Raw genomic sequence first — 25,913 nt, 5'->3', positions numbered from 1 at the left:
GGATGATTTTTTTATTTTTATTTTCTTTATTATTTTTTTTTTTTGGAGAGTGAAATACTGAGAGAAGCAACGTAGAGGGTTGGTGGCTGAAAGTGGTTGCGGGTACTGGTGGTGGGCCACTCTTTTACACTATGGTTGTGTTTGGGGGAATTACATTTTTTTTGAAATGAACTGAATCATATAAAATTCCAAAATTACCCATTGATTTTGTGTAAATTTGATGCAGCCAGACATGGTTTTGTTGGGTGAGTAGGTGAAGTGGGGTCCAATGGTTTTTACTTAAACACCTGCTGGAATCGATTCATGTTGATAATGGCATCCACAAACCATGATTTTCATTCCTCCTTTTTTTTATTCTTTTGTTGGTATTTTTTTTTCTTTTTCTTGAAAAATATTCCAAAATCGATAAATTATTTAATCTCTCACGCGAATACAAGATGTGTGGTAATTTTAAACTTATCAAGATTATTCATCCGTGTTTTTGTATTAAGTAGTAGTAAATGTTCATATGTAAAATTTAAATTCAGTAATATCAATTGTCAAGACAGATAGATTTATTAATTGAGTTTTTTTTTATTGATAAATCTTTTTTGTATGTTATAGGAAAGAGACAATTGAACTGAAATAAAAAGTTTGCTGCCATGAAAAGGTAGGGAGGGGGGTGCATGAAAATGCCTTTTAAACTCATATGAGTTTCAGATTTTTGGCTTGATTCATTGTCAAAGTACTAAGCAAATTTGAAAGTGACATTCTTCAACGCAATCAAGTTTCCCTAGGAAAAAGAAATTTAGATATAGATTCTTTCAATTTATAATTGAATATGAAATTTTGATTTACTCGTACGTATAAAAATAATTAAAATGTAAAAAGATTCGAGATTCAAAATCTTTCATCACATATTTCAAAATAAAATTAAAAAAAAGGATTCATGATTGAAAATGCATGTCACGCTTGATTCGGAGGTAATTTTAAATTATTTTCTAAATTAAAATTTAATTTTAAAATGTATCAAAGAATTTTAAAAAAAATCGAAAATTGGAAGGGAAAAAAAAAAGAAGAGACCCTAAATTATGAAAAAGTGTTGTTGAAGAAAAGGAAGTGAATTATGAATTGACTTTTGAATCATACAAAATGAAAAAGTAAAATAACATTTAAACATAAATTAAAGGTGCAGTTATGAAATTTAACTAGGGAAAAATCAATTATTTCTTGCTCATTATTTTATTTTTAATGGGATGGTAGGTGGGATCACTATAAAGTATTACTAAGCAGACTTTGATGTGTCATGTATGATAAGGCTGGGAAAGTTGGGAGGCAAATGATGGACTTTTGTGCTGTGGGAGTAAAAGGAATGGAGACGCAATTAAATACGGAACTAAAAACAATGACTTTTGCATCCGATTTGTAAAGACTCTAAACACTACCCTTTCCTTTTCAGAATCGGGATTATCAAAGACATGAATAACTTTTTTTTAAGAGAAAAATAAAAAATATTATTTCTCAACTTTGTTATTTACTTTATCAAAATTTTATTTAAATTTTTAAGATCCGATTCGATATTACATTTATAAAAAAAATTTTACCATTAGAATCAATTGTAAAAGCACATATGGATTTGTTTTTACAATTAGTTTGCAATCGTAGATTTTAATGGCAATTGGTATAATATTTTTTTAAAAAAATATTGAATTATTTAAAAAATTTAAATAAATTTTTATATTAAATCAATCAAATTTTTGTATTTTATTTTAGACAAAATATGTATTTATAATTAAAAATTGATTAATTATCATTAATCAAAATATGATTTGTCATTTTTATATCCATGTAAGGTTATTATGAAAAGTGAAATGTAACATAATCATGTTAACATACAGCATAAACATATCACGTTATCATCAACGTGATATAAAAATATCAAGTGACAATTTGATTATGAATAATTAATTAATTATTAATAATACAAATTTATTTAATTATAATATATAAATTTGATTGAACATAAAAAAATTTATTTGAATTTTCATAAATAATTCAAATATTTTAAAGTTATTCTAATGCAATTAGAATGTAAATTTAAGTCTAAAATATTCAAATAGGTAACGGCAAAATTGGACTACGGTAAGGTATGATTATGATTTACCATAATTTTTTTTTACAATTAGAGAAAGAGAAATTCGAATCTTACTTTTAAAATAAAGAAATTATGTATCAACACCCGAATATTTATCTTATTGGTTTGTGCATAATCTCCTTACTTAAAGAGTAAGATTCGAATCTCCCTATCTTAATTATAAAAAAAAATTATATATTAACAAATAAACTAAATACTTATACTGATTTACCACACATTGTTGATTACGTGTATTAACAATTTTTTGAGATTGAAGACTCGGTATCTAAAATCTCAAAGAATATTCCACTTTGAATTTTGATAGCGGAGATATCCTTGGGGCTTTGGAAATATATTTACTAAAATATTTTACTATTTTGTCTGCTTATGAGTTATGGGTCACGAGCAATGCATCCTTGATTCCAACAATTTCATCCTCTTTCGTCTCTTTTTGAGTGTGCTTATGAGTTACATACATTTAATTTATGTAATAATTAAGTACAAGTGTGCAAATAATCAATTAGGTTTGATTGGTTCGACATTAAAAAATCATATTTATTTTTTTCACAACTGAATCGAATCAAATTTTTATAATTAATTGAATTGATCGAAAATCAAATTATTTTGATCGATTCAATCAATTTTAAAAAATCAAACTCAAGTAAATTCCAACAACATTTTTAACAAATTCAAAGATAAAAATATATAAATATATCAACATTTTCAAGCAAATGCAACAACATTTTTAATAAATTTATATTTAAAGACATAATATATATTAATACATATAGTAATTTAAATTATATTAATTTAACTTCAATTTTTTGATCGATCCGATTAAAAAATTTATTCATCAAAAATCAAATCAAACAAACCAAAATAATCGAATCCACCGATAACTATTGTAACTAATTCGATTTGATCAATTTTTTGATTCGAAATTGATTTTTTCACCATTATAATTAAGATTTTAAATGATTTCATATCAAAAAAGAAAAATGTTTTAAATGATTAATATTATTTTAACATCAAATGTCCTGAAAACAATGATAAATATTCCTTAAAAATTATTAAAATCAAATTCCAAAAAAATTTTTGCGAATTATATTAGCTTTGGTTGCTTGACACCCCCACGAATCCAAATTTGCTTCTTGTCAAATTATTCGTTAAATAAAAAATGAAAAGAGCGATTGATTTTCAAGTTACAGGAAAAGAACCTTGCCCCACTTCCACAGTTGATAAAATGCCGGTCTGTCTAAAATAGTAAATTCATATCTGCTTTCATTTACTACAAAATAAACTTCAATCAATAAGGTATGACCAAATGCCATTCCATACAAACTACAAAGCTACCAGCCTGCCTTGCCTTGGGCGTTTTATAAACATCCTTCTTCTCCCTTTTATTTGTCTTTAATTATTTATTTTTGCTTGAACTTTTCCATTTATTACAATAAATTATAATATTTAAAATTTTTTAACTTTCTATTAAGGTAAATTTTTTTAAAAAATAATTATGAAATAAGAAAATTACCTTTTTATATAAAGAAAATTAGAAAAAAGTGAGAGTGAAAAATGAGTTACTATTACACGTGTGCGTGGAGTGGACTATGGGGGTGGGGCGTCGGTGAAGAGCTCGCGAATAGAGTGACAAGCCAAAAATGGGTCAGATTCAATGGGAAAGTGTGCTGGATATGGTGCGGCACTTGCTCCTGCTGTAGTCGGTGGTACCACGGATCCCACCGTAGAACTGGCACCTCCGCAAAAGAACATTTACTAAAGCAAAAGTCCCACGCTCTTCCATGGCTCGTGTGGAGCAATCTCTCCTCACTCTCGGCCTGCTCAAGGTGAGCAACTAGCATTTTGCAAGTTGCCTAAGGAAGGAAAATGAGATATATAGGCAAATATTTTACTAAGTAATTTTTTAGTGCATATGCACAAATGATATGAATTATATTATATATCTTTTTTAATGGGAAATTATTTACTGTTTATAAATTAAATGTGGGTGTTTTGCATGTATAACCAGTGTATGCGTATGTATGAAATTTAAATAGCACAAATTTCTTTTTTTATTTTACTATATAAACTTTTTTCTTTTCTGCTAACAATAAGTAGATGGACGTTAGATGACAAATGAGTGATAGATGCTTCCCCGTTTGTCGTCTGCTCTTCTCCCTTCTCAACTTTGAAAGCCTTTTTCTCATCCACAACTCACAAAAACTTGTCATGTTTATATCTGACTTGGGGAATGAATGCCTCTCATTGTCCAAAACCAGTGCTGAAAAATTTTGTTGGGGGTTTAAATCAAGGTGCCACAGTGCCATTACAAAGTAAGATAACTAGATGGAGTTAACATATAGTTTTATAAGTTAGTTAGGATCCACTTGCATACCTTAGAGGGTCATACAGCGGCGGAATCGACATTTTACGTTTAGAGACGAAAACAATGTTTATAACATAGTCATACGACAAGTTTAATGCTTGACAAAAACATAAAATAATTTAGACAGAAAATATTCAAGTGAAAATTATATAAATAACTCTAATTATGTGTTAAGTATAAAATAAAAATAATTTTTTAACAACTATTGCATGCTAAAATTGATATCTTTAATTGAGTTCGATGGTCATTCATAAACTAGAAGGTATCAATAACTGAATTAATATCAAAGTCTCGAATGATTTTTTTTTAATAATAATGATTAACAAATTTCAAAAAAAATTAACTGATATTTTATTACGAGTCTCATTCTTAACAACTTATTGAGTAAAAGTTTTTTATATAGGAAATACTGATGGCAAGTTTACTAAAATGTTATGGGGTATTGGGGAGGTGGGACTTGGAGAATAATTTTACTACAATGGGTGTTACTTTAATCCTTAAATCTATTAAAATTAATTATTGATTAATTTTTGTGAGACATCCAATCAAACAAAAAAGTTATTTTAAAGGTAAAATTATAAAAAAATTTAAAAATAATATTATAAATATTTTAAAACTTTAGAGAGACAAGATCCTTATTAACCCCTATTCCTTCCGCTTTTAAGGTCATGTACTTATTTTAGGTAAAAATAAAATAAAATAATGCAAGATTGGCCTTAAACAATAACTTAAACGGCTATTTAGACATTTTGTTTAATTTTTTTTTAAATTTTATTAAAGTTGCAAGGTTACATCATCGTGGATTAGGTATTGATTTAATCACTTTGTTTGTTTGTTTAGATAATAAAATCTTTTGACTTCTAATATTGACGACTCCTTATTAATATTATCTAAAATCAAGTCCACAATAATGAACAAGTGCATTAGCACTCTAACATAAAAATTGAAATCACCTAATACTGAAAAATTTTTATAATAGAGAGAAAAGAGATTTAAATCTTATTCTTTAAGCAATAAATTTTACATTAATTAATAAATCAAATATTCGAATACTATTTAACACTATATATAATTAATTGGGAAAATGAAAAGCCACATCATTGTTAGAAGGCAGGTTTGACCATAAATTCTTGTAACAATCAAAGAAAGAAAACCACACAAAGAACTTTATTAGTTGACCCACATTTACTCATTAAATAGAGACTAGTTATGGTTTTGGATAACCAGTTAGAAACTGGCTACTGAGTTACCCAAAGGAACTTGTTTTCCTCCTGGGTGACCTACAAAGGAGACTGGTTTGGATTGAAATTCCTAGGTAACTGGCAAGTTGGTTTAGACCAATATTTTATTTTATTTTTATTGGTTTTCCATAAGAAAAAAGAACCAAAAAAAGAAAAGACTCACCTAAAACTACCAACCCAGTATTGATTGAATGCATTTTGCGTGGCAGGCGAACCATCCCGAGGCGTCTTTCACCACCAACCCCTGATCGTTACGTTTTCCTATCCATTTCTAACACCAAAATCCCTCGACTTCATTATTACTTTTGTTTGTTAATAACTTTTAATTAAAATTTCCTTATCACACAGTGAGAGAATTTGTTATAATATTATAGTAAAATTTATCATGACAGATTATTGTAACACGATAATATAAGATTATAAAAGTTAAACTTTAATTAAATTGTGTTGTCAAGAAAACGTTTAAAAATAAAAAAATTAATTAAATTATCTTAATTTATACTTAATGTTATGAATTACTTATCTATGATATCTTTTGATGTTAGTATTAAATTCTGTTATTAATACTGAAAACATATAATTTCAGATGGTGTTATTAATTTCAAGTCCTAACTATGTAAAAATATCATTATGATTTATAAGTTGTATTCCGAGTTTTCCCTCTTTGATTGTTTTTTCTTTTCTTTCGAATTAATGGTCTTATTATGAAAGTAGTGTTCACATCAAGTGACCCTTGAGCGAGTTTTGTTGGCTTATAAGACATAACAAAGTCCAAACTCCAAAGAGTAGAAGGGGTCAGTACATTAAACATTTATTCCTCTTAATTAAGGATAACAACGGCTCAACTAAGCTATAGTTTGTCATCTTATATATGATAAGCGGTCGTCGTCCAATGTCATGGTTGGAAGAAAAATGTTAAAACATGATTCACGTTTACCCAAAAGCAAAGGGAAAGAAAACCAATCTTTTTGTAATATTTATTTGGCTACTTGCCTCAGAATTTAACCACAATTGGGAGAACATATGGTTGTACACGTACTATTTGTTTGACCTCTCACTTTCTATATATATTTTAGACAGTGACCTTACAAAGGTATGCACAAAAATAATGAAGAGGAAACTGAAAGTAGAATTGTAGTGCATGCACGATTATTAAAATTTATTATATATGAATGACTTTTTTTATTTTTTAAATAATAATTTATATACATATTGAAACACAATTCATTGAACTTTGTAATGTTAATTTATAAATTATTTAATACTACGAAATGTAGTTTCTTTTTGCAGAAGATGGGTCAGTACTAGTTGCTGATATTTCTTCTGGGCCTGGGCTTTCCATTCAAAACCAGGCCTTCGCATGGCCCAACAAGAACCTTGGGTTAGTAATTATCATCGAATGCCTTTTTCACTTTCTTGAACAAAGCCCAATCGACCTGCATAGCTTTATTTTATAATGATTTATATTTCTGGTCACTTATTATCCTAAGTATGTATAAAAAAATTGGGTGAATATATATATAAATTAGAATTGTGAGTATATATAATGAACCCTAAGCCCAATTTAACGACAAATGTTAAATATATACTTGAGAGGGCAGCCTGTCCTATCAAATATATATACAAAAATTAGAGTGGTGCAATGTCAATGGCTAGGCTCTAGGCATATGATCAAGACATGTTAGTGGGGGGATTAAGAAAAGTCAATTAGATTATATTTTCTTTACAAAATAAATATGATTACGCGTAATTAGTATTAATTAATAAAATTGATATTATTTAATTCCCGTATCATTATTTCTGTTTCTTCACTTTGGCATGCGGTCATTATTTTTTAGATTAATCATTAACAATTAGATTCTTAACTACTAATTTAGTCAACTATACAAGTAAAAAAAAAAATCATCATAGATGCCTCCTCTCCACTAACACAAAAGTTGAATGCAATTAAATATCCAATTTCAATGGAAAATGGTAAATTTTATAATCCCAGTTGTTTCTCATCATTTATAAAACTAATTGAGCTAAAGCATGTTTCCTTTTTCTCTTATGACTTCTATAAATTTTATTAGTTGACCTAATAAAATTTTCTTTCCTATCAAAAGAGGAAATTTTTTTTTTCTTACTCATATTTGGTGAAATAAGGTCGAGGAGGGAGAATCAAACCTTCTACTTATATTTTTCATTAAAACAATTAAGTTAAATTTGAAAATTATAAAAATTGTGATCGATATATTATATTCGTTGTGTATATTTTTTTGTTGATTCGATCGATGGATTAAAATATAAGTTTGATTTTCATGTCAAATATTAAAGCAAATGGAAATATTAACTCATATTATAACTCCATTAATATATACAAAAAAAAATCCATAAAAGAAAAAGCTTGTCTCTATCTTTGAACAAAATTATAGGTTCCTACCGGTCTACCACAATGGAAAGGACCACTGACTAATGACAGCCGAAAACTTGTAGGGATATTAAGGTGCTTGTCAATACCTACCCATTATTTTTACTTTCTTTATATTAAAAAAATCCCCTACTGTTTGTCCAAAAAAAGAAAAAATCTCCTACTGTGTTTGGGACTATGGTTAAAGGTCTTTAGTTTGTCATTACCCTTTTTGTTTTTAGTGATCATAATCAAGAGAAAGTACTTTATATTAACAAGAAAATGTTTCCCAATCACACCTAAGTTGGACAGTTTGTTAAAGAAGAAATCATGTCTCCCTATTGAGTGGGGACTTTGGTTTATACACAAATGTCATCAAATAGAAAGTCGTGGATGATGCTTGCTCAAGCAACCTTGTTAAGAAGGAAAACAAGATCTTTTTGTCGATGATGTAATCTATGACTTACAGAAAATTGACATGTCTTCATCGATGAAATGTTTGATAATAACAATGAATAAACGGTTATTATATATAAAAATTTTTAAATATAATTTATTATTAGTTATTTCAGGTGATTGTTTTCGTAAAAAGTTGCATACTAATTTTTGTTTAGGAATACTTTCTTTTCGATTTTGAAAACAAAAATATGAAAAATTATATAAAGATGATACATCTTTCACTAAGGGTTCCAAAAATACAATTTTATTGCTTGAGCTTACACCAGGAATTTTTAGGTACACCTTTGCCCCCATTGAGATAATTCATCTTTCAAGGCCACTACACAGCATTCTACAAGCAAATTGTCTTGATTTTCCCTTTGCAAACTTACAAGGATAATGTATTTTATGTATAGATTCAGGCTATGGAATGAACATATGTGAATGAGTCTGAAACTTCTTCGACAAATTTATGTACCTCAGTATCAAAAGAATCGATTTTAAGCTCTCTGTGAGGAAGCCAAAAAACTCATGAATGTATCCACCAAGCTACCTAAATCACTGCCAATGGTAGCGACCTGTCAAAGCTACCACGCAAGGCTCTTGCCCTCGAGGGTCTCCTCTTCATTACTGCCTTTGTTTCGTTCTCTTTCCCCATTTTTCCATTTCCAAATGGAATTGAAACCGGCATTGCAGCGACTTGTGGCATACCATCTTTTGTTGCACCACCATGAATCAGTATCCTGCTAATACCTGCATAGTGTAATGAATCAGCAATTTGCAGGGCTGTAACACCTTTATTAGTCCTTGCTTCCACATCTGCTCCCTTCTTCACCAACAATTCTACCACATCTGTATGGCCTGATTCCACAGCACAATGCAAAGCTGTGTATCCGTCATCATCTTTTGAATCAACATCAATTCCCTTGTCAATCAGCATCTTTACAGCATCAATCCTTCCCTTGAATGAGGCCCTATGTAAGGCTGTCCATCCATGTTGGTCTCTTCCGTTAATCACTGCACCATTTTCAATCAGCCTCTGGATGTTTCTCACTTCACCTTTTCGGGCAGCTAAACACAAGCTGTCGCCAAGCTTGAGTGCATCAAAAAGGCGTATGTGACCATACTCAGCAGCAACATCATAAACAGTTTTTCCTGCCTTGTTGCGTATTTCTTTGTTTGCTCCCTTTTGAAGTAACAGTTTCACCATTTGCTCATCACCTAATCCTGCAGCGATATGTAACGGCGTCTCACCATCTCTAGTATTGCGAACATCAAGTGTGGCGCCATTAGCTAATAGTAGACGCGTGCAATCTTTTCTTCTTTCCTCAACTGCGAGGTGTAAGGAAGTGTTGCCATCCTTTGTGAGGGCATCAACATCAGCACCTTTGAGCAGAAGAAGTCTCAGAACTTCTAGATGACCACCAATTGCTGCTAGGTGAATTGGACCCCAACTAGAGGACTTTGATCGCTCTGAACTAGCCTTATGCGCCAATAGAAGCTCAACAATCAATTCTTCACCACACCCTGCAGCACCCTCAAGTGGTGTAGAGCCTGACTGGCTTTGAAACTCGACATCAGGCTCAAATTCAAGCAGTAATTGGACAATATCAGGTCTGCTTTGAGCTATGGCAAGATGGAGCAAGGTTTGTCCATGTGAATCAACTGAATCAGCTGGATTCCATGCTGGGTCACTACGCTCTAATACGTCTCTGATTTCATCCATAGAACCATCCATCACAAGTTGAACCAAAACAGGTGAACCAACAAACATGATCTTGATGCCACTGTCAATAAAAACTTGCTTCTTCTTTGTTGTGAACCAGTCGTTAGGAACTGCATCGAAACTTGATGTCGAGTCTTTGATTGCTGCACCAGGAACCACCACGCTATGCAGAAGGAAAGAATCATCACTGAGAGGAAAAGAGTCCGGAAGTAATGAACCTGGAGGGAGATGATACACAATCTCCACAGTTTGTGTCCCGAGTGGTGCTATGATTCCTGATTGAGGCTTGACAGTGTACCTACCCTTGTTCAGCGGCTGGAGCCTAAAGGCAACCGGCATGGTGTACATAACATTGCGTAGAGTAAGCTCTCCATAACATTTCTGCCCTGGCTCAATCCTGACAGCAACAAGGTTTGATGGCTCCAAACTAATAAGTCTATCCATATCTTTTCTTGCAAACACGTAGGTTAACTTTCTTGTTCAATCTTTCTATACTGCAAACCAGGATGTCAGTTTTTCCTTGGTGGGTTTTGAGGGAAGATCAAACCCCAATGAAGCATAATTTGATGAAGATAAAAGGAAGTGAAGAAGAAGGTTGTGTTGTAGTACTTAAAAGGAAGGAGAAAATAGCCGGCTCTAATGAGACATTGCCAAGTGGTGGTGTTAAAAACAATGAAGACTTGTTCTATTCGGCGTCCTGGCTGTATAACTCCTAAGACAGTCGTATAAGTTAAAGTAAGAGGAAGTTATGTTTCAGAGTTGTTTCTGCAAGTCACTTTCACTTTGCTATATTTTATTATGTACATGAGGCAAACTGGCATTGTTTAGCATTGTTTGCATAAAGCTTGTTCCTAAGCATCATTATTAATTAGATTGCAAAGAGGGAATCGTTATAGGGTGGCTGCTAGAGTACCAAAGTACAAAGAATGTAATATATTCTACTTAAGAGAGAACAAGGCAATTGTTGTTAAAGAAATCTTCCAAATTTCCTCAACAATAAGTGGAATATAACTTCACTTTTACTTCTTTAATAAAAGGCACTGCACTTTCACCTTTTTTCACTCTTCCTTTTTGGCTTAAACAAAAACCAATTGTGACACTTCTCCCTTGGAGGATTATTGTCTTACATAATGGCTTTAGTGGATTGTTGAGTGCTCCTTACTGAAAAGTGTAATCAGAAATATCCTAAAATTAATTCTAGGAATTTATTTTTAAGTTTTTGGTTATCCAAAAGACTATGGGGTATTCTAGAATGATTAAGCCAAATGTTGTACTTGTATATAATTCAATGTTAAGGTCATTTTTGTGTCAGGTGATGATGTCAAGTCTTAACGAGGGACTTCAAATATGAAATGATCAGTTTATCAGTGGTGTGTCTCTCTTTGAGATTGCATTGGTGAGAGAGTTTATGGTCAGGCTGCAGCATGTATAATCTAACCCATTTAATCCTACTTTCCATCTTAAGCCAACATTTGGATTGTGGATTTTATTCCCTGAGGGTCACTATAAAATGATTGGCTTTGGAGATTTCCTCAAAGCATTGGATGTATCAAATGTTTATGACCAATTCTTTGACTATGTAATGTGGCATATATATAGATTGGCTTCATTAGCTCTCATGAATCAGTGTGAGAAAGAGAACATCCACTTTTGAATCTATGTATAAATGCCTTTTACCCAATTGAGAAGTCTTTGAGATTTTCACTCTGAAACCTGTTAACAACAAAATATCCTCTCATCTGTCTTAATTGCTAGAAAATGACTATTGGCTGCTGCTGTTAAACTACATATGATGCTATCTGGAAAAAGGACAAGGGAGGAGTAATAGCATCTGCCGAGAGTAACAGTCAAATGCATTTGTATTGAGAACGAAGCAATCAGATTTTGCCTAATTAACAATGCTTTTAACTTATTGTGTGTCTTTTGTATAAGAAATATTCAACTTACTGCCAAACTGGTTAATTTCATGTGGAGAAAATGATACCCAATCATGGAGAATAACAAGACATTAAGGACATAATATGCATATCTACTAATGCCTAATTAAGCTTCTTAGTAATCACTGTTATATGTAATAGAGTCAGATTGAATAAAAAAATTTTGAATGAAATGAATAGCATTTCTCTCATTTATATATCGACAAATATATTTGTATGTTATTTTGGTACATTAGAATATTATCAAGAACAGAGAGACTAATTAAGAAGAAGAAAAGAGAGATAAAGAAGAATGGAAGCCTTTGTATATGCAATGTAATCAATGAAAAATGAGATTTGGTGGTACAATCTATATATTGTTAATAATTTAATTGGCCTCACAATACTTGCCACTTATTAATTATATATATGTGGCTTTGTCTATGCAACATTCACTAATTATAAAAATAATTAGTAAATAAAGGATATCCCAAACAATTTTTTTTTTCTTTTTGGGTAAAAAGAATGAAATGGGAATCTTTGGGTGGGAATTACGAACAAGGTTTGATGAGGACAAAAAAGGGTCTCAAAGCTAACAAAGTTTTTCATAAGAAATAACTTTGAAATGTTAATAATAATACTACAAATATTGTAAATTACAATAAAGTATCCTTAATCTATAGTTTCGTTTTATTCGATGCTTACAATCTTTTGCTCTTTAAATACCACCAAAAGGATTTTCCTTTGTTTTGCCAAGCCAAGTCAGAGCCATAGGCAGACACGAACAGATGCAAAGATTTGAGATGTTCACTCTCCTAGTCTCCTTCTTCTCTCTATAATTTATTTTTAAATAATTAATAAAAATTATATGAGAAGTTCATGTTTATTGATAGATATGTTTTGCAAAATGTTAAATGGACATTAATTAATCATATTACTATATATATATATATTTTTAAGTATCTTTACTGTTTAATATTCATGAATGCCAGATGAAGTTTTAGTATACAACAACTATATACAACAAACTAATATTATTCTCATCATATACCATTCTCATATAATTGTCCTTTTTATGAAAAAAGTTTGAAAATTACTATATATCTATATATTAAATACATTTACAATAATTTGGTTTTAAGTAAAAATTTTTAAGGATATGCACGTGATGTGATGTCCAACCATATATATATGAAAATAAAATGATTTGGTTTTACAAAAAAAAAAATATTATAACGCTAAAATTTAAGATTTTTATTCGAATCTAATTGTGTCTTTATAATTTGAGTTAAACTTTTATGGTTGAATTAGTATGAATTTAATATAAGTTTTTTATAAATATGTCATAAAAGAATAAAGATTGTATATATATATTGAAATGGAAACGAGGAGGCTTCTAGCTAGTAAGAATTTTTTACTTAGCCATTCTAGAATGTTAACCTTGTTGGCCTTTGGAAAATGAACTCTGGATTTCTGCAAGAAAACCAGGTGTCATGCATAAAACTATATATATATATATATATATCATCAATCCTATGTTCTTATTTTTATGTGTTACTGAACATAAATTGCTTGCAAGAATGGAAATGAGTCAAAGCATTTGTAAATATTAAATAAAGCCGTTCTCCAACTTTCTTATTTTTTGCATGCATCACTGTGCATCGTATTACTATTCTTTTTTAGTTCAAAGATTAGAAAATTTCTAATTTAGGAAAATCTTGCATGGAAGTGCAATTCATGGCCTAATATATTACTTTATGTGCAGAAAAGGAAAGCTTTAATTCCATTGTTTCACATTATTTTTAATTATGTTTGTGAATTTTTCAAGGCAAACAAATGGCATTGCTCCAAAATCGATCAAGGAAGCTTCTCTATTTGTATTATGCATATGCATATAAAATTGTTGCACAATGTACACTTGTGGTGTGTACTTACCAAAGAAATATGTGGGGATTAGGGAATGGCACATTCATTTACTTGGCCAACTATAGCGACAATTTAAATAGTAAAATGCTTGGTCACTAGAATGGGTCAAGTAATTTGCTTTCTTAGTAGGATTTGTGCCTCGGTTTTTCACACGTAGGGGTCTCAGTTAGCTAGAGTATGACCAATTCCTTCATAGCAAAGGAATTTACAAAGCTGATCTGATAGGGGAGATGCAAACGAGATGGAACAAATATTAGTTTTAATTTTAATGTGTGATGGTCTCACATGGTTTATTTATTTATTTGTCAGTAGAAGATATTCTTATTGATAGATCTTACAGACCTTATATCTGAATTACATTTGGAACATGCTGAGGATACTGCCTTCCCTATACTTATATCTGAATTACATTAGGAACATACAGAGGATACTGCCTTCCCTCTATAGACCCCGATACAAACTCAATTACTCTGGTGGTGTAGGCAGGCCTTCAAACTTTTTAAGGAAGGATTTTAATGTCTGTTACCATAGGCAGGATTCTCCATTCTAAGTAAGGTTTGTTTGATTGCAAACTTTTATAGATAATTTCTGAATCTGTCTCCATAATAGCTTTCTGAAAGTTTTCTTTCAAAGCAAGTCGAACTGATCCCTCCTTGATTGCTTCAGCTTCAGCTTCCAGAAGTGAATATGCTTTAACCTTCTTCCCAAGTCCCTGTTATCATCTGCCCTGCCTATTTCTCACAACTTATATATGCCGATTGCAGCTGTGTTTGGGAGCTGCTAAAAGCTCCATCACCAAATATTCACCTTTACCCAACCCTTATCTGATTTTTCCCCACTTCTCATTTGATCTTGCTATATTCTGTTCAATTATTTTTGAGCCCAAAATTCAGCTAACAGTCCTTGTGATTCTATTCACTGTCTTTCCTCCCATCTGGTATCTTGTTTCAAAACTAGCTTTACATCTACCTTTCCAGACATGGCAGCGAGTAACTGAGTTTGCTACAGACAGAAGTTTCCTTTGATCATGTGATTCCACCATACATCTGTAGAAGTATATTGCACTTGAGTAATATACAGCGATATAGACTGGGCCTGTTAAACATGGAGAGGTCCATTCCATGGCTATATCAACAGAGTCCCATTTCCAAATTTGTTCTTTGCTTATCTTCAACCATGTACTTTATAATGAGATAACTTAAAGCAAATAATTAAATACAGTGATTTTTGACTAAAATCACAAACGGATACTGTAATACTCTACTTGATTTGTTCTTAAGAGTGCCATTCTTCTTGATGATTGGATTCTTTTGCTTATCATTTTGTGAGGACACTAATCCCCAATGATAACTAAAAAAATAGTGGAGACAAAGGTACATGACTTGAATTTTTCAATAACGACAATCAATTCAATAAATCCTCTCAATATTAATTTATTTTTTATATTAAATTTTATAAAAATATCTTTCATATGGAGAAAATATTTCCAAATATTCTTGATATAGTTCCCCATTTTCCTTGATATTTAAAGTCTTGATTAAAAATGGGCAAAAATAATATCTTCCTCCGACGAGAAATTAAAGAGAAAACATGCACAAGAGGAAATAGCATTATAAAACAGGAAACATCTTATTCTCATATCATATTTCCATTCAGAGCCTGCCTAAATACATTCCACACCATATGTAATACCAAACAGCAAACACCCTCTCTCTTTTTTTTTTTTTTCCCCAGCTGAAGCTAAAATATATAAGACAAAGACATATTAAGACAAGCTTTCACATCAATCCCATACACCTGCAAGGATAAACCAACAAGAAAAAATATAAGAAATTTTATATCTAGAAAATGGAAAGGTCATGCATATATTGTTCAATTAATTATTCCTTAAATTGCGGACGATTCCAATCGTGGACACGATGATCAATGAGATGAAAAAGCAAACACAGAGAGAGTTAAATTACCCAATATAGACTAGTAGAGGTATATATCGGGGAGACGATAGTTGAACTGATCAATCGCTGTCACTGCTACTGCTGCTCTCATGGCCATCCTCGTGCTTCTTCTTTTCCTTCTTTTTCTTCTTCTTCTCCCCGTCCTGGCCATGCTCAGCGCTACCGCCGTGGATCTTGTCCTTGATCTTATCCATCATCCCTTCCTTGTGCTGGCCTTCCTTGTGCTGGCCTTCCTTGCACTCTCCACCATGTCCATGTTGACCTTCTCCCTTGTGCTTCTCTTCCTCTTTCTTGTTGTCTCCCATGTGGAGGGTCTCCCCGATCTTGTGCATGATTCCTGCCATTTCGAATCGCTCTTTCTCCTTTTTTTCCTCTCTAGTATCCTGATATATCTTTTGATTCTTTTGCGACGGTATACAAATTGGTGAAGTTTTGGTTGCTCTTTATAGGCAGCTAAGCAAGAGAGTAGCATTAGATTTTTTTAGCTCGCCATCGAACGTTATCCGCCTTATAAATAAGAAATTACATTAACACCCTTATACCCCGTGTACGCGGCGTGTTGTGTGTGGGTTGCCTCTTACCGTCAAAAATTTATTAAGGAATGGAAATAATTGTCCATTATAAATCAATGGATGATACTTGGATTAATCCATAAAATGGAAATACTGCTTGAAGAAATAAAGGAGCCAATAGTTTATTTGAAGAAACTTTGGACTATTTTTAATTTGTATGTTCATCTTTATGAAAGTGTTAATTTTATCATATGTTCCAAAAGGGAGAGGATAAGATAAAATTTTAAACTAATGTATTTAGATTTGTATGAAAAGTTATTAGGTCTAAGAATCAATTAATTATATTTATATTTAATAATTCCATCTATAAATCACGTAAACATAAATAAAATCCATTCTTTTGTTCAAAATGTAATAATGTTTATTTATAATATGTTATCCATATATAGTTTTATATATTAATGTTATCATAAACATATAAAAATAAAATTAAAAACTTTTTAAAAATAAATATTTATTAATAACATAATAATATTTGATTTATTAATAATGTTCGGTCATCAATTATAAGTGATATTATTACTAATACATTTGGTATGCATTGAACTTTGGAATTTTGATAAACTTTTTTGGTTCTTTAACTTGTAACTTCTATCCACAAATGAATGACCACGTGGCATAGCCTGAGAGAAGGCACGAATCTGAGTCTAATCTATTTCACAGCTTTTAATGCTATAGATTTTGACAGTAAATCACGTGGCTCTGACGCGTTGCATTGTATGGTCAGCTGATGATAAATCTTAACCTTCAAGTCGATAAAATCATCATCTTGATGGGCCCCTCCGCGTCCCTTCATTTCGCACCTAATTAACTGACCTGTGACTTTATTTCCACCGAAAAAGAAAGAAAAAATAAAAAAAAGAATCGCTTCTTTAAATCATCCCCTTACTTTGCGCAGAGACAAGTGGACGTCAATCGTTGCTTGCCGACAGAATTTTGGGGGAATGCTATGCTGTTGCCGGGAACATTTTAGTGGCAATCCATTTTGTTTCCATGTGTCTCCTCTTTGCAAAGCATTTGGAACCAAGTGGCTTATTTTTAGTTTTTTTTTTTATCCCAATCGAATTTGTGCTAGTTGTCACGTAATAAATTTGGATCCTGATAACTAAGTTCAATATACATTCACATAATAATTATTGAATGAAAATTCGAGAAGCGGATAACTAATTCCTTTTTTTTTTTTTTTTCCTTTGAAAAACACATAACATATTGTTATACGTAACTTAACTCTACTATGTTATTAAATCTAAACATTCTCTGACTACCCAATGCACATAGTTGGAGAAAAACGTGTTATTTCATAATGGACCTGTTCTATCCTTGATAAACATATTCTTTCATAGTAGACAAATTCTTCCCACGATGAACATATTTTTCCTAAACCCTCTCTTCCTATATAGTCTAATAAATATTTTTTGGCTAATTGTTTCAAAACAACCACTTCTACTTGGTGTATATAAAAATCACCCTCTTCATCTCTAAAAACTCTCGCTAAGCTCTTCTCAAATACTTTTTTTATTCAGCTCTTTTTATTCTTTTCTCCATCGTATTTCACCACTATACCTTCTCGAATTTTTTCTTTACCGTATTATCTTCTTGAGTTAACAGACTAGTGCTAAAACTAAATGAAGAGCAACTAGCAATCACTTTAAATATTACAAAGTTACGCTTATGATTTTGTAAAAATATATATATATTTTTGTATTTATATCTTATCAAAGGGAAAAAAAAAGTAACAACTAAATGAAGGTTAAATTAGGAATGACATTAAATGTTTCAAAGTCTTCCTCTTTCCCAGCAACAAATATATAATCACGCAAGTGAAATAATAGTTCTGCTTTAAAATTAGCCCACCCTTATCTTTACTTTTCCTGGTTATAATGCAACCGACCAACAGATTATCATTTCAAATCCTCTTTTGTCTGGGTAAATGCGCACCGGCCAGTTTTAGATCTAGATTTGCAACCCAAAAAACAAAAGAGAAAAAAAAAAAAAGAAAGAAAGAGGAATTCACAGATAATTTGAGGGTCACCTAAAGTTTGAGGATTATCCAATGACAGATCCTTGACCAAATACCACTTGAAACTAGGAGGTTGTGGCCTGCTTCCATTCTCACCCACATCTTTATTGCTGAATCCAAATGTCATAAATATCTCATGAAACCGTTTATTATGTTAATGGAAAATGTTTGTATTCATTTGTTCATTGGGCATGGTCCTTCCAACAGGAAAGAGGAAATCTGTCATGGATATTTTCCATGATTCAACCTCCAATTTCGCATGAATGGAAAACCACGATGATTTTATAATTTTATAAAGAGAAGTTTATTGAATAGTAAGTTAAATGTTTTCATATATAACCCGGTTTGAGGACGTGCGGCACGAGAGGAGCTACAACATTTTTTTCTATGTGAGTGATAAGCTTTTAAATTATTGCAAAAAATTTAAATAAATTATTATTATTTTATTACATTTTATTAAATTTATATATTTTTATTTTAAATTAATAAACTTTATAATTAATAATTAATTTAATCAAAATATCATTTACTATTTTATATCGTATAATATTGATGTGACATATTAACATATCATAATAAATAATAAATAATGACATAACATGTTAATATAACATGACTATATAATATTTTTCACATTTTACATTAACGTCATGTTAATACTACGTAAAATAAAATGATAAAATATATGTTGATTAAAACAACTCTTAGTTATAAGAGTTCATTTGATCGAAAATAAAAATATAATGATTTGATTGAACTTAATAAAATAATAAAAAATTATTTAAAATTTTTTAAATAGTTTAATGACTTTTTCAAACATTATATTTATTTATTTATTTTATAAAATAAATAAAAAGTAAGTGATGATATTAATAATGAAATGAAAACTTTAAAAATTAAATATATCTTATAACTACTTAATGTTGGTGATAAGAAACTTTCATACATAAAATAATTTTAAAAATTAATATCATATTTTCAACATTAATACTTTCAAACCGAACACAATAATATTATCTTTTTAATATTATAATTGATATTTTCTCATATATTTTAAACATTACAATATTATCCCTTCAGTGATAACATCACATTATAAGACACCGAACACCATCATAAATCCAAGAGGTTGTGGCATGAGATAATCAAGCCTTCCATTCTCAGCCACATCTTTACTGCATCCAAAAGTCATAAAAATCTCATGATACCATTTATCAAGTGCATGAAACTTGTTTGTATTCATTGGATTTGACTTTGATTTTCCTTGAGCATGGTCCTTCCAATATGTACCTCACACTTCTTAAGAGGTAGAAAACCTGTCAGCACACTGAATATGGCCATGGGATGGATATTTTCAACCCTATTCCCATCTCCATGAAACATGCTTTTTTTACCTTATTTGGAGTATTTTTTTTAACATTCATTGGCTTAACATTTTTCACTCTTCATGTTTTAAGATCACCATATAGAAAACTAAAAAAGCTTCAAGGCTTATGGTCTCATATCACTTCTCATATCCCTTCCCAGAGTTACATGCATAGAAAAGCAAAATTTCTTAAAGTTTACTGATTATGTGATATTTAATACTCATAAAATTTACAGGTGAGAGGATTTTAATTAGATTTCAATGGGCACAAACAAAGTTAAAACTTCTCTGGAACTTGCAGTAATTACATAATATTACTAAAAAGTAATAGGATTTCCAAGGAGGCAGCTGCCCCTATTGCCTACATCCATTGTAAATTCATATCTGTCAATATATATATATGTATAGATATATACATATGTACATATGTATATATATATACATATGTGTATATATATATGTGTATATATATATATATATATGTGTGTATATATACAAGCTTTCTACATCATCACCTGATTGCTCCAAGCAAGTTAGCACCATCAAGCTTAGCACCTTCCAAATGCTGATTAAGAAACAAAAATCACATGATGGATTCCAGTAAGATATTTGGAAGAACAAATGTGAAAATCCTTTTACTTTGACCCACATCAACAGGTGCAGTCCAAAAATTTTAGATGAACCACTAACTTACTATCCAAACAAATTTGCAAATTGTAAAACTGATTTACTTACTGTATCTCGAAGATTAACATGTCGTAAATAAGCTCGTTGGAGGTTTGCACCCTTCAGATTGGCATTATTTAATTTTGCACCCTGAAAAACATGTAATTACAACAAACTAATTATCAACACAAAAGGAGCCGGAAAGGAAACTAAAAAAATGTCAGGCCACAACCGTTCAAGTTCCCTTTTATAAATTATTAAGCTTGCTCAAGTTATCAGGATAAGTTGATCAACGCATCAGATTAAGCTATTATAAATACATGCATTAAATAGCCACCAGCATTTTCTGTTGGGTTGCCTAATTGATACCTTCCTATAGCTCAAATAAAAATAATATATGTACCAAAGCAATTGATATGGAAACACCATCCTTAAGCATCTGTCTACCTTCAAATTGGCTCCTTCAAGATTAGCTCCCTCTAAGTTGGCATTCGTGAGATCAGCAGTCTAAAAATCCAGAGATAAACCATATTAATAGTTACAATATCACAAAAGGCCCCCGCAGAAAACCCCAACTAGTCAAGAAACATGCAACAATGAGCAAAATAGAAAATACCAACAAATAAAGGAATTATTCTCTTCTTTGATGTTTACATATGTCAATAGTTTCACTCAAACCATGAACTCCTATGCAATATGTATCATCGGCATCATTCACACTGATCAAACATGTTACCTAACATCATTAGCAATTTAACACCCAACTACAAACCGTTACCTTGTATGCTAAATGATGGGCTTATCCTTAGTTCATCCTTATGAAGAATTAATGTTTTCTTTTTTTAGTATAGCATATATTTTTTATTTAATCATTCAATCCAGAGGATCATTATAGCTCAAACAAGAATGAATCCAAATATATTACTAATAATTTCATTGTAAGCTAAGGGCTTGTACTTTCTTCCTTGTATATGCACATTATATTCAATTTAATGATCACCTGTAAGTGTGCAGAACGAAGATCTGCCCCACAGAAGCTACAATCTATCAAACAGGCATCTGCAACATTGAAATTGATGAAGATAAAGATCTGTTAATATTTCAAACAATAGCTGTACATAGTAGCATTTACAAGAAATCAACTAACTGTAGAAAGATGGTAAAATTTTGCCTTGAAGATTTGCACTCTGAAGATTAGCACCAGCTAGTAAAGCCCCACGAAGATTTGCCCCAGTAAATTCACACCTTTCCTAGGCAAAAATAAAACAATTAAGATTACAGTTCACAAGAAAAAAAATATGGTCCAGAAAGGAAAAGTAAGGGTATGCATCTTACTCACGCAAAGTTGCATTGTGAAAAATAGAACCCTCAGCATCTACATCCTGCGATGATGATAGAGAGGTTAAAAATGATCCATCCACCAGGTAACAACCAAAAAGTACCAAAGACACCAAGGAACCATGTACAACCATTCTCACATCACATGGTTAAGTTTGAATGTTAAGCGAGTATAAACTAAACCTAATTAAGGCATATACAGTCAATGACATACTTCACGAAAAAAAATTAGGCCTACCCGAAATTTTGCACACTGAAGATTTGCACGTGAGAAGAAAACACTTTTAAGACAGGCAAAGCTGAAATCCACAAATGAAAGATCCTGCACAATTGAAGAAATAGAAAAGGATAATACATTGGAGATTGCAATAATATATCTGCTTCTAAGACTGAAATTGAACTACAAACAGTCATATGACATTAAAGATAGACATCCAACATTCAGATTAAGAGAAACAAAAACCCTTCTACCATGATTCCCAAGAAAATGTAACAAATGTCAGTCATCACTAATCAGAGAAAAGGAGAAAACTTGTAGTTGCAAGTATTGATTGCAAACAATTTTCTTCTCCACAGACCACAGACACGTGTAAGCAGAAGATCACATGGACAAAGTCTAATTTTCTGTGAAACAAGACTCTACTTGGCAGAAAACCAAAAGTGTTAACACAAGATTCTGTCAAGAATATGGGATCAGAAATCATTACCAATTTAGAGAGATCAAGGCCCGAAAGGTTAACTCCCCGAAATCTAACTCTTTCAGACTGTATGCACTTGATGATATCAGTACGTGTCAATTCAGCACCCAAGTCATCATCTTCCTTCCTCTTATTTAAAACAGAACTGATTCCTTCTATTAGTCCCTGAAATTATAAGCATGAAAATTCATATCTTATTGAACAAAAGTCAACAAGGGGTCAACGACCCAAACTAAAAGAGTGAGAAACATGATGAGTAATGTTTCATGGGGTTATCGCTGAAAACCAAGATATATAAATCATGCAAAAATAGATAAGTACAGTACATCATTATGTGTGATTCAACTTCTGAAAAATGTTCTGGAGAAGAAATAAATAATTTTAAAAAGAAAAAGAACATAGATTTATAACACACAATGGCATTATACTCATTAATGGACTTGTGCATCATTTCTAAGAAATTGTGCTTCCTGCTTAAAGCACTCAAGCATACCTGGAGTATCATTTAAACAAGGCTTCAAAACTTAAAAACAGCAGCACAGGATTTGGTTTCACATCATAGATTGTAAGCTATGCCATCTATCTTTTTTTTGACAAACAAAACAGCACTTTCTCTCATATAAATTAAATATCATAGCTTAATTAAAGGCTTTTAAAACAAAAGGACAAAAAATTATGCAGAATGCATGTGCTACAGAGAACCAAATATGGCTCAACCCCATTCCATTAAGCCTTAATAGCAAAGTAGATAGGGACAACAACAAAATCCCTTCCTACACTTTTTTTTCCTGAATTTTAAGTTAATGTTGTCAACAAGACACCTGGGCTGCGGCACGAAATATGTCCTTGAGTTTCGATCCATAAACTGATAAAATATCAACTGGAGTATTAAAAAATTGAATATTTTTAATTAGCAGTATTGAATCCTATTTATAGGACAATCCACATCCCAAAACCACCCTCTACCACTAGAGCTAATGCATAAAGGCAGTACCACGCATCATACAATCTCAATGCACCTTAAGCCTTGACCATGTAATTTAACAATGCAAGGACATGTCTTTAAGTGACATGAACTTGGCAGAAAAAAGTAATGAAATAGCAATTAGAAGTGAGTGAAAGTAGATATTATAAGAAGCTATGGCTTACAAGTAGCTGGTAATATTCTGCCTCTCTTATGAGCTCTGAATATCCAGAATCTGTCAATGTGGGAACAACACCATCCCTTAACCAGTTTAGAATATGCCGAAAATGCTTTCCATCCCTATCAACAAAGACATATCCCTGAAAGAATTCAATATGATCAAGGAATATGATTCAATATCTGTACTCAAACAAAGTTTCTTCTCTTGCAGAACTCCAATACGAACTATATCAAAAGTACATATAACTTATTTCCATTCTCCTCCCTTTCCCCTTCTGTTATTTTGAGTGAATGATAATTTTATGGGGGAAATGGAAACTGTTTTTCATTACCCAGTGAAAACACATAACTTTCAAGTACCAAATTTGGCATCCGACCATCTGTAAGTTATAAAGAACTAGAAGTGCACTGATGCCTGAAATGATATCTAAGATGTAGCTCAAGAAAATTTATAAAAACACCTTCAAAATTTGTGGTCATCGTCTCTTTTGGAAAGAGAAAATGATAGCAAGACATAACTGATAAAAAAAAATACTCATGCATTGAAGTTTCATACATATGCTCATATAATACACTCTTCAATGGTATGGACCAATATGAAGACAATTTCTAATATTTGATGTGAACCTATTTCCTTGCGAATAAGAAAAAGATATCATTTCAGTGGTTCTTAAACATTTTAAACCAATATGCTTCTACAATCTTTATCTACAATTTATCATGTGTGATAAATTGAACATTCAACCAAACCTCCCATCCAAAATCACTCTAAGCAAAGATCCTTCCCATAAACAAAAATATTTATTTGAAAAGTACAATGACTGCATCACTCCAAGAAATGGATTGCATCATTCACTCCCCATAATAGGAATATATATATAAATGAATCAAATTAAGAAAATCAGTCATGATTCAGGTGACATCTACTCACATTCTTATAGGATAGGAGGAAAAATATTCCACCAGTTAACGAAAAGAAAACACTAAATTTCTTTGCTGAGACCACATTTACTATTCACTCACAGGAAAAATTCAGAATATAAAACCTAACAAGTCTACATATTAACAAATGACAGTGTGGCAACCAAGGCAAAGAAAAGTATATATACCTTCTCAGAGTCCTGACACAACGTATGGCGACCACTAAACATAGCTGCCAGCATGGACTCAGGCTCACGGCAGGTCAATGTATCAATAGTCGTACAAAATTTCTTCCCTCCTGCCCACAGATTTTTGTTCAGTTGAAGGCATTAACTTTTAATGTAACCAAATCCGACAATGAGAAAACTAACAAAAAGATAAAACTTAGAAAGAAAAAAAAGTGGCACCCAGAAAAGCAAATGCATAAAGTTGAAGTGTAAATCAAATTCCTAAGTTATCTCAGCAACCAAACGGAAAACAGAGTTAGTCAACTACCCAATGCAGCTCATTAATCCAATCCAAAGGGTTTAAGCCATTAGTCCCAGTTAAAAAAAGCTAAAATAAAAATGGGTTTTTCTTGTTTATAAATGAACCAATCAAAAATTCTAACTTCTTGCCAAAATAAGTAACTGATGCGGAATTTTTATATGAAAAAGACCACATAAAGTAGAGGTTGAAATATAAACATTATAGGAATTGTAGAGAATTTTACCAATGTTGAGTCGAATAAGGGAAGACAAATCGGAATCTTTCATCATGGAGAGAAGCTGAAGAGGCAAAGGAGAATATGGGGGAGGGGAGGTGAAGTGAAAATTGTGAATTGAAAAGACTTTGCTCTAACACGTTTTTGGAAATTATACAGTTGTGACTGTCACAAGGAGCAAAGACTGTTTCTAGGCTGAGCTCTCTGAAAATGGGTGTGCTGGGAGTGCTTGGCCCTGTATAACTTATCAAGTCAGAAAGGGCCTACCTCGGCCCATAGCAGATTGCGACAATTGGGTTTACATAGTGCCTGTCATTTGTAGAAGGAGGGATTAGGCTCTAAATTACAATAAACTCCTGAAAAAAAGGGTAAAACGTGAGGTGTGCATGAAGATGGAG

General features: G+C 31.5%; 3 protein-coding genes across 4 annotated transcripts; all 3 read right to left on the bottom strand.

Annotated features, from left to right (window-relative positions):
- Nucleotides 1-8,813: 8,813 nt before the first annotated feature.
- Nucleotides 8,814-10,851, bottom strand: LOC18599817 (protein VAPYRIN-like). Its single transcript, XM_007029960.3, has one exon. The coding sequence runs from the start codon at nt 10,732-10,734 to the stop codon at nt 9,118-9,120; it is 1,617 nt and encodes a 538-aa protein (XP_007030022.3). The 5' UTR covers nt 10,735-10,851; the 3' UTR covers nt 8,814-9,117.
- Nucleotides 10,852-15,737: 4,886 nt separating this feature from the next.
- On the bottom strand, nt 15,738-16,531 carry LOC18599816 (dehydrin family protein). The gene is made up of 2 exons (XM_007029958.3): nt 16,097-16,531; nt 15,738-15,929 (listed from the first exon to the last, which is right to left on the bottom strand). Exon 1 carries the CDS (start codon nt 16,429-16,431, stop codon nt 16,147-16,149), a length of 285 nt encoding a protein of 94 aa, XP_007030020.2. The 5' UTR covers nt 16,432-16,531; the 3' UTR covers nt 15,738-15,929; nt 16,097-16,146.
- A 3,727-nt stretch (nt 16,532-20,258) lies between these two features.
- LOC18599815 (potassium channel tetramerization domain-containing protein / pentapeptide repeat-containing protein) lies at nt 20,259-25,741 on the bottom strand. Of its 2 annotated transcripts, none has more exons than XR_001927736.2 (11): nt 25,525-25,741; nt 25,001-25,110; nt 23,897-24,031; nt 22,757-22,912; nt 22,288-22,371; nt 22,047-22,093; nt 21,883-21,956; nt 21,712-21,770; nt 21,115-21,218; nt 20,781-20,861; nt 20,259-20,610 (listed from the first exon to the last, which is right to left on the bottom strand). XR_001927736.2 is itself a non-coding variant. In XM_018120557.2 (11 exons), exons 1-11 carry the CDS (start codon nt 25,568-25,570, stop codon nt 20,557-20,559), a joined length of 906 nt encoding a protein of 301 aa, XP_017976046.1. In that variant the 5' UTR covers nt 25,571-25,739; the 3' UTR covers nt 20,259-20,556. The 2 variants fall into 2 exon arrangements, 1 of the variants encoding a protein (XP_017976046.1); XM_018120557.2 differs by having other exon boundaries at nt 21,159-21,218; nt 25,525-25,739.
- Between the last annotated feature and the right edge of the window lie 172 nt (nt 25,742-25,913).

This window comes from Theobroma cacao, chromosome 5, assembly GCF_053813885.1.
Source record: "Theobroma cacao isolate CCN51 chromosome 5, ASM5381388v1, whole genome shotgun sequence".
Lineage (NCBI taxonomy): Eukaryota > Viridiplantae > Streptophyta > Magnoliopsida > Malvales > Malvaceae > Theobroma > Theobroma cacao.
The sequence above is the reverse complement of the archived record's forward strand: the minus strand, read 5'-3'. Positions and strand labels throughout refer to the sequence as shown.